The 15,215-nt window shown below is 35.9% G+C and overlaps 1 protein-coding gene across 1 annotated transcript in view; it reads left to right on the top strand.

Annotated features, from left to right (window-relative positions):
• The window catches only part of KCNU1 (potassium calcium-activated channel subfamily U member 1), a gene marked incomplete at both ends in the record, with an annotated part of 140,251 nt that overhangs the window by 54,704 nt on the left and 70,332 nt on the right, over nucleotides 1-15,215 (top strand). Inside the window, 4 exons of the mRNA XM_079141742.1 lie at nucleotides 3,639-3,751; nucleotides 4,099-4,170; nucleotides 7,294-7,383; nucleotides 7,517-7,614. Of these exons, the coding sequence (XP_078997868.1) occupies nucleotides 3,639-3,751; nucleotides 4,099-4,170; nucleotides 7,294-7,383; nucleotides 7,517-7,614 (373 nt within the window). The remainder of the gene's footprint in view (nucleotides 1-3,638; nucleotides 3,752-4,098; nucleotides 4,171-7,293; nucleotides 7,384-7,516; nucleotides 7,615-15,215) is intronic.

Raw genomic sequence — 15,215 nt, 5'->3', positions numbered from 1 at the left:
GAGAGTTGTAAACTAATCAGTGGATTAATCCACTAATATGTATTAACTGGGTGGAAAGGTAGGCAGGTAGATCATTAGGGGACATGCCTTTGAGGTTTATATTTTATCCCTGGTGAGTGAAGCCCTCTCTCTTTGCTTCCTTGTTTCCATGTCCTGAGTAGCTTTCTGCCACCACGCCCTTTCGCCAAGATATTCTGCCTTACCTTAGGCCCAGAGCAATGGAGTCAGTGCACAATGGACTGAACCTCTGAAACTCTGAGCCAAAATAAATTTTTCCTCCTATAAGCTGTTCTTGTCATGCCTTTTGGTCACTGTGATGGAAAGCTGACTAAAACATTATTCAAATGCCATTCTGATGCAATGCTCCAGGAGAGTAATTCAAACCCTTGGCTGGGCCTGGTATTCCAAAACCCTCCTGAGAGTGACCCTTCTGTCCATTTAATTCTGAGTTCCATTTGCTATTTCACATACTCCATTTCCCTCTTGGTCTCCTTTTGGGAATTATTTCCTCTGTTAAATACAGATTTTTGCACCTTTTCCTGTTCCTTCCCTAGTGCTATTAAGGAAAAGCAAAAGAGGTGAAAAATCCAATAGCCAGCAAAATGCTAACCAAAACACATTCTGTAATTCTTTCTATGAATGTAAATAAATGTAATATACAGATAAAAAGAGATAACCACCTGGCAAAATGGCACAAACTCAGCGACTCAGAAGGCTAAGGCAGAAGGGTCACAGGTTCGATGACAAGCCCATCAATTTATCAAGGCTCTCAACAACTTAGCAATACACTGTTTCAAAATTTAAAAAGAAAGAAAGAAAGAAAAGTGGTAGGAGATGTAATTCCATGATAAAACACCCTGGGTTCAATCCCCAGTACTGTTTTAAAAAGGGGTGGGGAGATGCCCATTAGGAGAGAGATGCCTATCAGGCAACAGGAAATAGACTTTGATGCTATGATACACATGTACATGTGTGTATGTGTGTGTAAATATATGTGTGTGTGTGTGTATATATATACATATATATATATATTTTTTATTTTTTTAATGAAGTCTGGAACTCTTTCAGAAATCCTAAACTGGACAGGATCAGGGAAAGATTTAAAGGTATACACTCTACTCTAGTGCTTTATATTCTGTAACAACTCATTGACTTTGTTTTGGTTACCAGGACTTCAGAGTTTTATATCCAATTTTTCTCAAATTGGGTACATACTTTCCCTGACCCTCAGTTTTTCCATCACTAAAATGAGGATCATTAATCTCACAACCTGAGTTTTCCAAATATTGAATTAATGTTTTTTTTTTTTAAATTTTATTGTAAACAAATGGGATACATGTTGTTTCTCTGTTTCTACATGGAGTCAAGGCATACCATTTGTGTAATCATAAATTTACATAGGGTAATGTTGTTTGATTCATTCTGTTATTTTTCCCTTCCCCCCACCCCTCCCACCCCTCTTTTCCCTCTATACCGTCCTTCCTTCCTCCATTCTTGCCCCCCTCCCTAACCCTAACTCTAACCCTAACACTAACTCTTCCCACCCCCCCATTATGTGTCATCATCCACTTACCAGCGAGATCATGAATTAATGTTTATAAAACTTATGAGTACTCAGATTAGAAGATGTTAAATCAATCCCATGTGTTTTAATTATATTTATTTTATTGTGAGAAATTATAGTGTGAAGAGTATTTCTAGTTGACTCTAGGTTCAGAGCTTTGAACTCATGGATTCTTCTGTCCAAAATCCATTTTGTCCTCTTGCTTTCCTTTCTAATCTCTTAACTCAGAAAGTTTTCTCCATCTCCATGTTTATTACTTTTACCTTCTTTCAAAATTTGAAACATTTAGATTGGAAGTACCAAGTCAAGTTCTTTAATAATCTAGACTTAATTGGTGTTATAAATTGTCAAGGGAAACCCTCCTTACGAGAGGAATTTAAGAGATTGGGAAATGGCAAGATTCAGTTGAGTCTTGGTGTGGAGGAAGCAGGGCCAGGGCAAGGTGCTGAATTATCTGAAATAAGTAGTCCTTAACAGGCCAGTTTTAACCACAAGACAACCATCTGAGGAGAATTTCTGAAGTGGTCATTACTCTCCACAGTGGGAGTGCTCCACTGTTCTTTACTGATCTTTTTTCTATTTCAATGGAACTCATCCCCCACTCAATACTTTTTTTTCTCAAATCAATCTGACCTAACTTTCTTATGTATTTATAAGAATATACCACAGTGAATCTCATCATCATGTATATTCACAAGACACTAATTTTAAAAAAAACCTATAGATATAGAGCAGAAAGATCAGGAGAGTGGAGGAAAGGGAGGAGGGTTGGCTAAAGGGAAGTACTGGTGACTGAATTAGAGCAAATTATATTCCATGTTTTATAATTATGTCAAAATGAATCCTAATGTTATATAACTAAAAAGAAGCAAAAGTGCTCTAGTGTTATATAGAAAATTCAGATTTTTCATCTGAGACTGTGGATTGTAAGGAACGTGTGCTGTATCTATAGGGGCAGTGTGATGACAATTCTCATGTCAGTAGGTGGGGAGAATGAGGAAGGGTCTTACACCAAGGCCAGGAGGAGTTACTCAACAACCTCCCCTTAGTCTGCATTCAGCCTTTATTAAGACATATCTTCTCCTTCACATCTCCCAATTCTCTAGAAGTCTACTGCTGTCTTTGATTTTTACATTATTATTGCCATTCATCAAATTGGATCTTTAAACTCATCTGAATCAATAAACAGTTCTTATTTTGGGTAGAAGGCAAGAATATTTTTTCTTAGTAACATATGGTTCATCAGCAAAAAACCAAGATGTTTCAAACCCCGCCCTAAACAGTCACATTCAGAGAGACAACTTAGAGTCCACATTATTGCTCCCATCTTATTGTTGTGACTGACTCAGAAACACAGTCCACTGTGCTGAAATTAGAAGTAAACAAGAGAGAATTTTAATCCTCAACCAGAGGTTCAGATGCTGTTTTAGGTAGCTTTTATTGTTGCTCTGATTGAAATACCAAGCAAGAACAACTTAGAGGAGGAAAAGTTTATTTGGGGCTCACAGTTTTAGAGTCTCAGTTCATTGATGGCCAGCTCCATTGCTCTGGGCCTATGATGAGGTGGCACATCATGGAGGGATGGGCCCAGCAGAAGAAAACCATTCAGATCATGGAAGGGTCAGGAAGTACAAAGAGAGGGAGGAAGGAGTCACAGGAAAGATGCACTCCTCCAGGGCACACCCCCAGTGACCCATCTCTCCCAGTCATGCCCCACCTGCCTACAGTTACCAGCCAATCATTCAGACTAGGATGTACAGATTTGGTTATAGCTCCCATTATCAAATCATTTCACCCCTGAGTATTCTTGCATTAACAGAAGCTTTGAGGGGGGAACTTCTCAACATCAAACCGCAACAGACACCATCTGGGAAGGAACTTACTCATGATGTGTCTACCTCATTCTGAATTTTTAGTGAAAATTATTGTTTCAGTTCTTTCTTTAACATTTGTCCAGTTATACTTTATGATAAATTTCCTTTTTTGTGTCTAAATGCAATGGAAACTGGTTTGCTTAGTAACATATACAACTTGTATACACACCTTCCATGTGGCCTGATTGTGTGTATTCCAGATTTCTCCTAAACAGACCTGGCAAAGATATTTCTTGAGTGGCCTGAAGAACAAAATTCTGACTCAACGTCTCTCTGATGACTTTGCTGGAATGAGTTTTCCTGAGGTTTCCCGGTAAGTTAAGTGAAATACTTTCCCACACTCTTCATGCCACAGCATTCTTTCAATACTCTTCACGGAGGGTTCACCGTAGCTCAGAGTCCATGACTAACCCTGAAAATGTAAGAGTGAATAACTTGGAGTTCCCGAAACAATACAATGCATGGTGGACAGTTTTGCATGGATCCCAGTTGGTACACTGGCTCAGTGCGACCTCAGGAGGATTCACTGATAAGTGGAAATTCCATAGTTGGGATACCGCTTTCCTCCCCAGCATGGAGCACACAGTGTTAGTCATAGTCTTGTAAACTGGCCCCCTGCTGGTCTCTTTCTCTCCTCACAAATCCTGTCTTTCTTCCCAGGCTCTGCTTTGTGAAGATGAACCTCATGCTGATAGCCATCGAATACAAGTCCCTCTTTCAGAGTGGTTACTGGTACCAATAAGTCTTCTTCAGTTTTGTTGTTTGTTTGTTTTTGTTTTTGTTTTGTTTTGTTTTGTTGAGGAAAAGTTTCATGATTACAACTTTTCTAAAGATAGAGACAGAACTAAATTTTTGGCCATTTGTGGAAATCCAGTCTCTTGAGCACCCAGGTTCTCAGAGCTTTGATGCTCTTGGTACTGTCTTGAATGATGGGTTAGAATTGCTTTCTTAGGAGGTAAACATTTTGTTTTTGTTCCAAGAGACCTTTCCTGGTTTTGTCTCATGAGCAGGAGAGAGTAGAAATGGTCAACTCTCAGAGTTGTTCAGCTTAATGACATTCTCATATCTTCGAAGCCTTGACCATAAATCAATATCATGAAATAGTTTACTTGGAAAAAAATACTCCCATAAACTCTAGCCTTAGAAAATAAGATGCAAAATCTCACAAAAGGGGAACTTAACTTTTCTACTGAACAAAGTCTGCTGTTGATAAGCTAGATGAAGGAAAAAGGTGACATCATTGACCATTAGCATTTCTTGAGAACCCATAAGTGGATAATATGAGGAGTAAGAGAAATCATCATGTAATGAAAAAGAAAATCCAGGATGAACAGAATGTTTATAAACATAAATGAGAGAAGTCAAGGGGAAAGTGAATCAACTGAAGTAACATGGAGATAAAAATGCTGGAAAGTAAACAGTAGTGATTAAATGGGTAAGGAGTAAGAAATTCAATTATGTTGGTTCATGTGTGTTTTAAAATAGAGAATTAAATCAAGCCAAATTGAAATCAGAACATTAAATTCTGACTATGATTTGTTAGTCCTGTCGCCATTGAGAAGTGTTCATCTTTTGTAGAATGAAGAAGGAAAGTTAATTAACCTCTATGACCCTTACCTGCTCCAAAATTGATATTACTGGGAATCATAGATTTATAGGAAACATTCAAAATTAAGTAATTTTCAATACCTATCAGATACACTAAGAAGGAGTGATTTTACATGAATGGTTTGAAAGAAGAAAAGAACTCTCTGAAGAGGGAAGTTGCAGAAAGTAACTAGGCAAAAGAAATCAGAGGGGTACCATAGGTTGGAAATCATTAGAAAGAGAATAACCAATGGAATTGTTTGACTAGCTAAATCTATTTAACAGTTTTGCCATGCTCAAGAAAATTTCACAATTTCAATCTGTGTAATCTGCACAGGTGGACTATCTACCAGAAACAGGTCCTCATTAAAAGGATAGTCTCAGAATAATCAACCAGGCAGTTTGGGTTTCAGAATCAAGATTTAGTAACATCCGTGACCTTCAAGAACCTGAGTTATGCATCAAAATTATTTTCAAAATTCAAAAGACATAGAGATTCTGAAATCTCTTATCTGAATTTGCAATATCAAAATCTTTAGGGATGGGGTCTGAGAACTTTTTTTAAGTCTATAATTTCACCAGTTTATTCACCAGCTTCTGGAAATTGACATTTGGATCACATGCTGTTTAGATCCTTTCCAACTCTAACATTCTAGATTTCTGAAAGCTTTGTTATAATGACTGTTAGGACATTACAGACCAAAAACATGAATATTTCCTCAGCAGCCAATTTCCATGTGGATTAAAGTGGTCCCAGTGTTGTTTACTTCCACTACACATCTACACTAATGAAGAAAGGGACCTGCTCCTACAAATTTAACTTTAGTTTAATTTAAAAGTCAAATGAATTAAAAGGATTAAATCCTAGCGTGGGGAAGATATTGATCATAGCAATCTCTCTCATGGATGCTGCTTCATGACCACAGGCATTTTATACACATTTATTCTTATGTCCTCCAACTATGCTGAGCTATGGGTACAAGTATTAACTTTTCCAAGCTCACACAACTCCCAAGTGGCAAAGCCAGGACCTGAGTGCAAACAATCTGGCTCCAGGGACTATGCTTCTGATCACCATGCTGTGCTAAATCCACCACAGTCATTACTGGTAGAAAGAAGATTGGGCATCTCAATAGCTGGGCCTTAGGCCAGTGCATTGAAACATGGGGAAACCTATCTTTTATCCCCATTTATTTTTTCTTCTAATTGATTCACTTGAATATGCTCTAAAACTTGCAAATGCCCTGGATTATCATAAGGTATTGTTTTAGGAAATAATTTGTCACCTGCTAAGAGACTGATCCTGACCCTAGTCAGGTAATGTAATGACTTTGTTCCAGTGGTAAACATTCTCCAATAGAGTTACTCATGAAGGGAGGATCAGTCAATAACTCTGGTTTGGAAAGGTCCAAAGAAAAGAAGTGTACCTCTTTTCTTAAATGCAGTAAGATAAACTACTGTGACAATATCTTGATAGCTAGATATTTAATACGAGTTCAGAGAACCCTTCCACCCCCATAAAAAGAAAAATAAAGAAAATAAAGACAGAGGATCCAAAGAGGGAGAAATATAGGTAACTCAGAAAACTATAATGGAATATTGTGTCAAGCACCTATCATGGATACAAATTTATAAGACAGAATTTCCATGTAAGCAATAAGAAAATAGAAAACCAAAATCTTCAAGTAATGTAGAAATAGGCATAATTCATATGGTTCCTGCTCTCAAAAATGTTGCAAACAAAATAGAAAAAAAAAAAAAGAAGTAAAAAAACGTGTAACTTCAAAAGCTGCATGGATAAATAAAAGGAACTTTAGAAACCAGCTGGTTAATTAGATACAATTTCATTTTGAAGATGTAAGGCCTAAGGATGAAAATCACTAGCATGACCATAAGACTAGCAGCTGTGAGGTCCTGATTTATTTGTAACTTGATAGCCAAGTCAACAAGGCATCATGTGTCTGAATGGGTTAGACCATCTTAGATTCATGACACAACCCAGGAGGAACTGCCCTTCAGTGTGTCTGTGTATGCAGCTTGATAGTCAGGTTGTTACATGAGTCCCTCAGCATATTTAGCAACAATCAAACAAAGGATTATGTGTAGTCAGATTCACATTTTCTACTATGTTTGGCAGAAAAAGAAGATTGAATCCTATTAACTTAGCAACTTAGGAAGTCCCTTGGTAATGACAGAATGAAATACCACAGAAAATCAGTCACAGAGATCAGAGGGAAAAGTTACTGTATTTGTGTTTTCCATTTTCAGTGGTCTGATACTAAATCCACCTGCACAAATTAAGCTACGGAAGAACACATTAGGGTTCTTTATTGCTGAATCTCCAAAAGAAGTCAGAAGGTAATTTTTTTATTACCTCATGGGGGGCACTAAAGTAAATACAACTTAATGGGAGGCAGGCTAGGTCAGTACACCATACCTCCCTAGTGTGAAGCCTCACATAAGTCATTCTTGATTTGCTTTCATTGTCCAGAGCCTTATTTTACTGTTCCACCTGTCACAGTGATGTGTATAATCCTGAGCTAATTGAAAAATGTGACTGCAAAAGTAAGAGCCGACATCACCTCTCAGGTAATTGAACTTTATATCTAGCTGCCCTTAGCCCAGCTTCTAAGGTTCTGGCCAAGGAAAGAGAAGAAAATTCCATCACCTAAAAGACAACTCCCATTTGAATTTGGCCAGGATAAGTCATACTTTTTCCCACTGGATATCTAAGACCTAAGATTTAGTCTAATTCAACTGCCTTATGGACCAAGTTAATGAGTTTCAAAATACATTAAGTAATGTCCAAAGCCACCTAACTAGTTAGTGTCATCACCAAACTCAATTCCAGGCATGTTGACTTTCAATCCATTGCTTTTTCACTACTTCACATTGGTTTTTCCAACTTAGGCCTGATAATTCAGCCTGTGTTTGATTGTTTTCTTGGTCATGAGAACATCACTTCCTGAGTGTTTCTTGTGTATTCTGTCTCCAAAACAGATGGCAGGCAGTTTAAAGTTTATTCATTTTGACGCAGCAGCAAGGGAATGTAACTTTCTTTATTTTCTCTAACTGACCTCAAGGACTTACCAACAACCATTTCCACTTAAATGTAGGAAAAGAAAAATTAATCTTAAGCAGTTATGATAGTTTAGTCTCCTCTGGTTTAAAAGTTAGTTTCTTTCAGGTGCCTTCAAATACTTTAGGTAAAACTTCAGTGTTTCAGAATTTAAACTCAGTCAATTCAAAATGTGAATTTCCTAACAGGACTGTTCTTATTCTAAGATTCTTATCCTCTCCTTATCTCCAGAATGCTACTTAAATGCAGAAGTAAACTTGCTTAACATCACAATTGTTCCTACAGCAGATAGCAAATACTCACAAATCCCCCCTGAGGCATGCAGTTCCTTGTCCCCTTTGGTTTGTAATTATCACCTTCTGTGACCCTTACATTGGCAATCAATAAACCAGTTCCTTTTAGTTTGCAGTCATTTATTGTGGAAATCCATTATCCTTGTCATAGTCTCTAGTCTTGAGTTCTGTGAAACCCTCCTTTTCAGTAATTCCGGTCTTTGCATTCTTAATGTTACTTTGGTCCCTCTGCTGTTTGGAATTTTTCAGTCTCTCCATGACTTTTAGTCAACTTTCTGTTACTGTGACAATGCAACTGAGAAAAATAACTTAAAGGAAGGAAAGATTCATTTTGGCTCACAGTATCAGAGGTTTCAGTTTATGGTCACCTGGCCTTATCCCTGTGGGCTTGAGGTTAGGCAGGGAGTGTGGGGCAGAGCAAAGCTGCTCACCTCATGGTGACAGGGCAAGCAGAGAGAGAGAGGAGACCAGATATCTCCTTCTGGGGCTTGCCTCCAATGGCCTATTTCGTTCAATCATGCCAAACCTCCTGAAGTTTTTAGTGTCTCCCAATAGGGCCATCAGCTGGGGAGCAAGTCTCCAACACATGAGCCTTTGGGTGACATTCCAGGTCTCACCATAACAGCCTATTTGCATGTCTGACAGGATGCGGGATCCTAGGTGGGTTCTCTCCTGGGATTTCCCCCTGCTTGCACACTCACGCTGCCCTGCCTCTTCCTATAGTCTGCTTGCATTGTTACTTCACGTTTCCAAAGGTAGTCTACCAAGAAGCCAATGAAAGGGAAGCTCCTCTCTCATTGTCTCCCCTTGCCCATCAAAAAATCCTCATGTTTTCCTTTTTTCTACCAATCTCTCACCAACCTGAAGAAATATATGGTGTATGTGTTTAAGGGTGAGGGACTGGGTCATTTCTCAGGGATTTAGGATTATTTTTTTAATTGTAGATTAAATAATATAAAAAACACATCCAATTAAAATGTACCATTCAATGGAGTTCAGCATATTAACAGAGTTGTGCAATTGCCACGACAATCAATTTAGAACCCTTTTCTGTCCTCACAAAGAAACTCCACACCCAACAGCAGTTACCCCCAATTCTCCCCTACCTACACCCCTGGAAACCACTAGTTCATTTTCTGTCTCTGTAGCTTTGCCCATTCTATTCATTTAATAACAAGGGAATCATACACAAATACAACAAATACACTTACATCACAGATAGTTTTTTGTGTCTGACTCCTTTCACTTAGCCACACTCTAGCATGTATCAATACCTCACTCCTTCTTCATGAATGAATGATATTCTGTTCTATGCCAATATATACATACTTGTGAATGGCTATTAGGTCTCTTTTAAACTTTTGGATATTGCATATAATGCTACTATGAACATTGCTATACAGTTAACTATTTAAGTTCCTGCTTTCAGTTTTTTCTGTATATATACTCAGAAGTAGGATGGCAAATGTTCATTCTATGTTTTAATCACAGCAGCTGCACCATTTTACCTTCCTACCAGCAATGCACAAGGGTCTCTATTTCTCCACATTCTCATCAACCCTTTTTAACTTCCACATTTTTGTTTCGTTCTTCGATTACAGTTATCCTAATGGATGTGAAGTGACGCCTCAGTATGGTTTTGATTCGAATTTTCCTGACAGTGATGTTGAACACCTTTTCTTGAGGATCTTACTGACCATTTTTGTATCTTCTTTGAAGAAGTAGTATTTAGATCTTACTTTAATTAGGTTGTCCTTCTGTTATTGAGTAGTATAAAGTCCTTAGTCTGAGAACCCATCTCCTATCAAATATATAATTGGCAAATATTTTCTCCCATTTTGTTGTTTGCATTTTCATCTTCTTCAAATACTTTGAAGCACATTTTTAACTTTGATGAAATCCAATGATATATTTTTTTTTCATTTGTCACTTGTGTTTTATGAACTATCTAAGGTTTTGAGCAACCTAAGGTGATAAATATTTGCACTGAGAATTTTGAATTTGGGGCTCTTACAATTAGTGCTGTGATCCATTTTGAGTTGACTTTCATGTATAATGTAAGGAAGGGACCCAACTTCATTCTTTTAATGTGGATATTCAGATGTCTCCGAACCATTTGTTAAAATGAATTTTTTCCCTATTGAACTGTTAATGACACTCTTAATATATGTATATATAATATGTATAATATAATATAATGCAATTAACTAAAAAGTGTGGGTTTATGTTTGAAATCTAAATTTTAATTCATTAATTTATGTCTAATCTTATGAGTTAGACATAAATTAATTTCTTGATTATCATAGTTACAAAGTAAGTTTTGACATTGGATCTCAGGTCTTATATTACTTTTGTTAAATTGTGAAGTGTTTTATGCTTTCTGTTATTGTATAAGACATTCTGAATTTTCATTTTATAATAATTTTCATTTCATAATAATTTTCATTTTATAATAATTTTCATTTTATAATAATTTTCATTTCATAATAATTCATTATTAGCATATAGACATACAATTGATTTTTGTATATTGATCTTGTACTCTGCAAGCTTGCTGATACCAATAATTCATTTGATGGCCTTCCATTTAATTTCTTGCCTAGTTCTCTGGCAGAACCCCTAGTACAATGTTGAATAGAAGCAGCAAGGACTCACATCCTTATATCATTCCTACCTTAGAGGGAAAGTGTTCAGTCTCCCACCACCAAGTATGATGTTAGCTATGAATTTTTCATAGATACCTTTTATCTGGTTAAAGAAGTTCTCCTCTATTCCTAAAAGGTTAAAGTGTTTCTCTTGCTGAAGGTTTTAACTTGACTTTTTCCTTTTTGTTTCCTTTCTCTTTATTGAGATAATCTCATGTTTTTGTCTTTTACTCTGCTGATATGGTACATTACATTAATTGATTTTCAGATGCTAAACTAACCTTGTGTCCTGAGATAAATCCCACTTGATCATAGTGTGAAATCATTTTTATACATTGTGGGATTTGGTTTGCTAGCATTGTGTTGAAGAATTTCACATCTAAATTCAATAGAGATATTGGTCTGTAGTTTCCTTTTCTTGTGATGTCTTTATCTGCTTTTGCTATCAGGGAAAAATGCTTTCTAGTCTGAGTTAGGATGTCTTTCTCCTCTTCTATATTTTGGAAGAGCTTGAGAAATAGTGTTAATTCTTCTTTGAACATTCAGTAAAATTTCACCTGTGAGACAATCTGGGACTAACTTTAATTTTCTGATTACTAATTCACAATCTTCCCTTATTCTTAGTTATATAGATTCTCTAATTCTTCTTAAGAACTATTTCATAATTTGACGTTCTAGAACATTGTTTATTTACTCTATGCTGTTAAACTGGTTCATCAAATATTGTAGACATAAGTATTATCTTGTATCCCTTTTTATTTCTGTCAGGTCAGTATAATATTCACTTTTTCATCTCTGATTTTAATAATGTGAATGTTACCTTTCTTGTGTGTGACCAGTCTTGCCAAAATGGTTGTCAATATCATTGATCTTTTCAAAAAAAGTATTTTTTTTAATTCATCTTGCTCTAGTGCTTTTTATTCTTTAATTGATTTATATCCACTCTAATATTTATTATTTCCTTCTTTCTGCTTGAGTTTTGCTAACTTCTCTTTCTTTTTTTTCACTAAGATGAAAGGTTAAATTAAACCAATGATTTCAAGTCTTTCTTCTTTAAAAAAAAAAATAGGCAACTACTTCTATGAATTTTCTCCAGCACTCATGAGGGGCATGCTGTATTTTTTTATAGTGTGCTTTTATTTTCATTCACATGGAAGTATTTTGTAATTTTCCTTGTCATTTTTTCCCCATTGATTACTTAGATGTCGGTTTAATTTCTACCTGCTTAGAAATTTATCTGAATTTCTGGTTTTGTTGCTTTAATTCATTTTATTTTGGTAAGAAAACACATTTTTATCTAAAATTATTTTAGATATAGTGAAACTTCCTTTGTGGCTTAATACACAGTCTATCCTGAAGAACTTTCACCGTACACTTGAGAAGACTGCATTCTTGGCTTGTGGGGACAAGCATTTATACACATCTGTTGAGTCTATGACTTTATCAGGTCCTTCAGACCTTGTTTCTCTTCTGATCTTTCTAGTTGTTCTATGCTATTGAAAGTCAAGTGCCGATGTCTTCAATTACTATTGTTGTTGAATTGTCTATTTCTCCCTTCAAACCTGATCATTTGAAATAAACACTCACCATATTTTTTTAATATTTTCCTATGTAAATATTCCATTAGAAATGTTCTTTACTTGTTCATGAGGATTTGAGTTAGTGTCAAACATTCCTTCTTTTCAACTTCAGGAACTCCCATTAGTATTCATTCTAAGGCTTATATACTATACTAGCAACAGACTAAATTTTTGTCAATCTTAAAATGATTTAATTTATTCATCATTTTTAATGGATAGTTTTGCCACATAGAAAATTCTTTATAGGCAGTTGTTTGTCATTAAGCACTTTATTTCATCTCACTTCTTTCTGGTCTCCATTTTTCTTGAAAGATCAGCTTTCAAAGTATAGGGGAAGGTTCATTTGAATCATTTTTCTCTTGCTGCTCTGACAAATTTATTTTTTTGTCTATGGGTTTCAACACTGATTATGAAGTGTCTATGTATGTGGCTATCTTGGAATTCATACAACTTCAAGTTTATTGAATTTCTTAGTTGTGTAGATCTGTCCATTTACTAAAGTCATTCTTTTTATGGCCGAGTAATATTCCATTGCATACATGTACCACTTTTTTTGGTGGGGAGGGGTACTGGGAATTGAACTCAGGGGCACTCAACCACTGAGCCATATCCCCAGCACTATTTTGTATTTTATTTACAGACAGGATTTCAGTGAGTTGCTTAGCGCCTCGTCATTGCTGAGGCGCCTTGTCATTGCTGACTTTAAACTCGCTATCCTCTTGTCTCAGCCTCCTGAGTTGCTGGATTACAGGTGTAAGCCACCACACTGGCTTATATATACACATTTTATTTATCCATTCATCTATTGAAGGTATGTAACCTAGGTTGGTTCCATAGTTTTATCTATTGTGAGTTGAACTGCTACAAACATTGATGTGGTTGTGTCACTGCAATATGCTGATTTTAAGTATTTTGGGTATATGCCGAGGAGTGGGATAACTGGGTCAAATGGAAAACATCACAATTTTTGCTATTCTTACTAAAATGTATTTATTTCTTTGACTAAATATTTCCTGTTTTGCTGGTGGTTAATTTTCAATTCTATGAAAAATATGTGACAGTTTTTGCCAGTTTATTTTGTGAGTTATGGAGGGGCAATATTCTGACGTCCTTAATCTACCATTTTTTTTCCTGGTATCTTTTTGTTACATTTTAAAGATAGTTCTTCTGTACATAGAATTATTGACTGACAATTTGTTTCAGCACTTTGTACGTGTCATATATGTATACTCATATATGTATATGTTACTGTCTTTTGCTTCCATTCTTTCTGATGAGAAGTCCACTGTAAATCTTATTGGTTTTCACTTGCAAATTGCATTTCATTTTTCTCTTGACGAGATTTTTATCTTGTCTTTGGCTTTCAATGTTGTCACTATTATGTATCTGTTTCTAGATATTTTCCTATTTTTCCTACCTAAAATTCACTGAGATCTTCAGATATATAATTTGTAATCTGAATAATGCCCCTTGAAGATATCCTGCAATCTGTGAATGTTATCTCATATGGCAAAATGAACTTTATAGATGGACTTAAATTATGAATCTAGATATGGGGAGATTATCTTGGATTATTCAGGTGGAACCTAAATGTACTAAGAGGGGCCCTTATCTACTGTCATGTATAACTAAATAGAACAAATCAAAAAATTAAAATAAAAAATAGAGGCTGAGGAGATAGCTCAGTCAGTAGAGTGCTTACCTTGTAAGCACAAGGCCCTGGGTTCAATCCCCACCACCCAAAAATAAACAAATAAATAAATATTAAAAAAAGTTAAAAAAAAAAAAAAAAGAGAGAAGCAGAGAGTGATTTAAGTACATAGAGAAGAAAAAGATTCATCTTCCTGCCTGTTCCACATTTAAAGGAATTTTGTGATTGCATAGGGCCTACTTAGATAATCCAGGAAAATCTCTTTATGTTACACTCAGCTGATTAGCAGCTTTAATTCTATATACACACTTCAGTCATTCTTGTCACATAACATACTTGCAGGTCCTGGGGAGCTAGGTATTATCTATCTATCTATCTGTCTATCTATCTATCTATCTATCTATCTATGGGTGAGGCACTTTTATTTTTTTGACTACCACATACTTTTTAATTCATTTATAAAGGTAGTCATAACAAATTTCTAAAAACTTGGTGACTTAAAATAATAGAACTTTATTCTCTCACAATTCTAGAGCCATCAAGCCCCAAATCAAGGTACTAGCAGTGTCACATTTCTTCTGCAGGCACTAAGGGAGTATCTGTCCTTATTTTCCAACTTCTCATGTCCCCTAGCATTCTTTGACTTGTGGGAGCATATACTCCACTCTCTTCTTCTACCTTCATATGCTCATCTTTCCTGTTTCTTCTTTTCAGGATATCAATCATAGGATTTAGAGTTCATTCAGAATTCTGGGATGTTTTCATTTTGAGATACTAAACTGATTGCAACTTCAAAGGCACTATTTTCTGTCTTTTTTTAAAATTGGTGCATTATAATGCATCTAATAGTAGAATTCATTGTGCCCTTTTTTACATGTATACAGTTTGATCAACTTTATTCCTCCACACACTCCGTTTCCCTCCTTTCCTCCTTCCCCCAGA

Source organism: Sciurus vulgaris (assembly GCF_902686455.1).
Source record: "Sciurus vulgaris genome assembly, chromosome: 5".
Lineage (NCBI taxonomy): Eukaryota > Metazoa > Chordata > Mammalia > Rodentia > Sciuridae > Sciurus > Sciurus vulgaris.
Note: the sequence above shows the minus strand (reverse complement) of the source record. Positions and strands in the feature narration are given on the sequence as shown.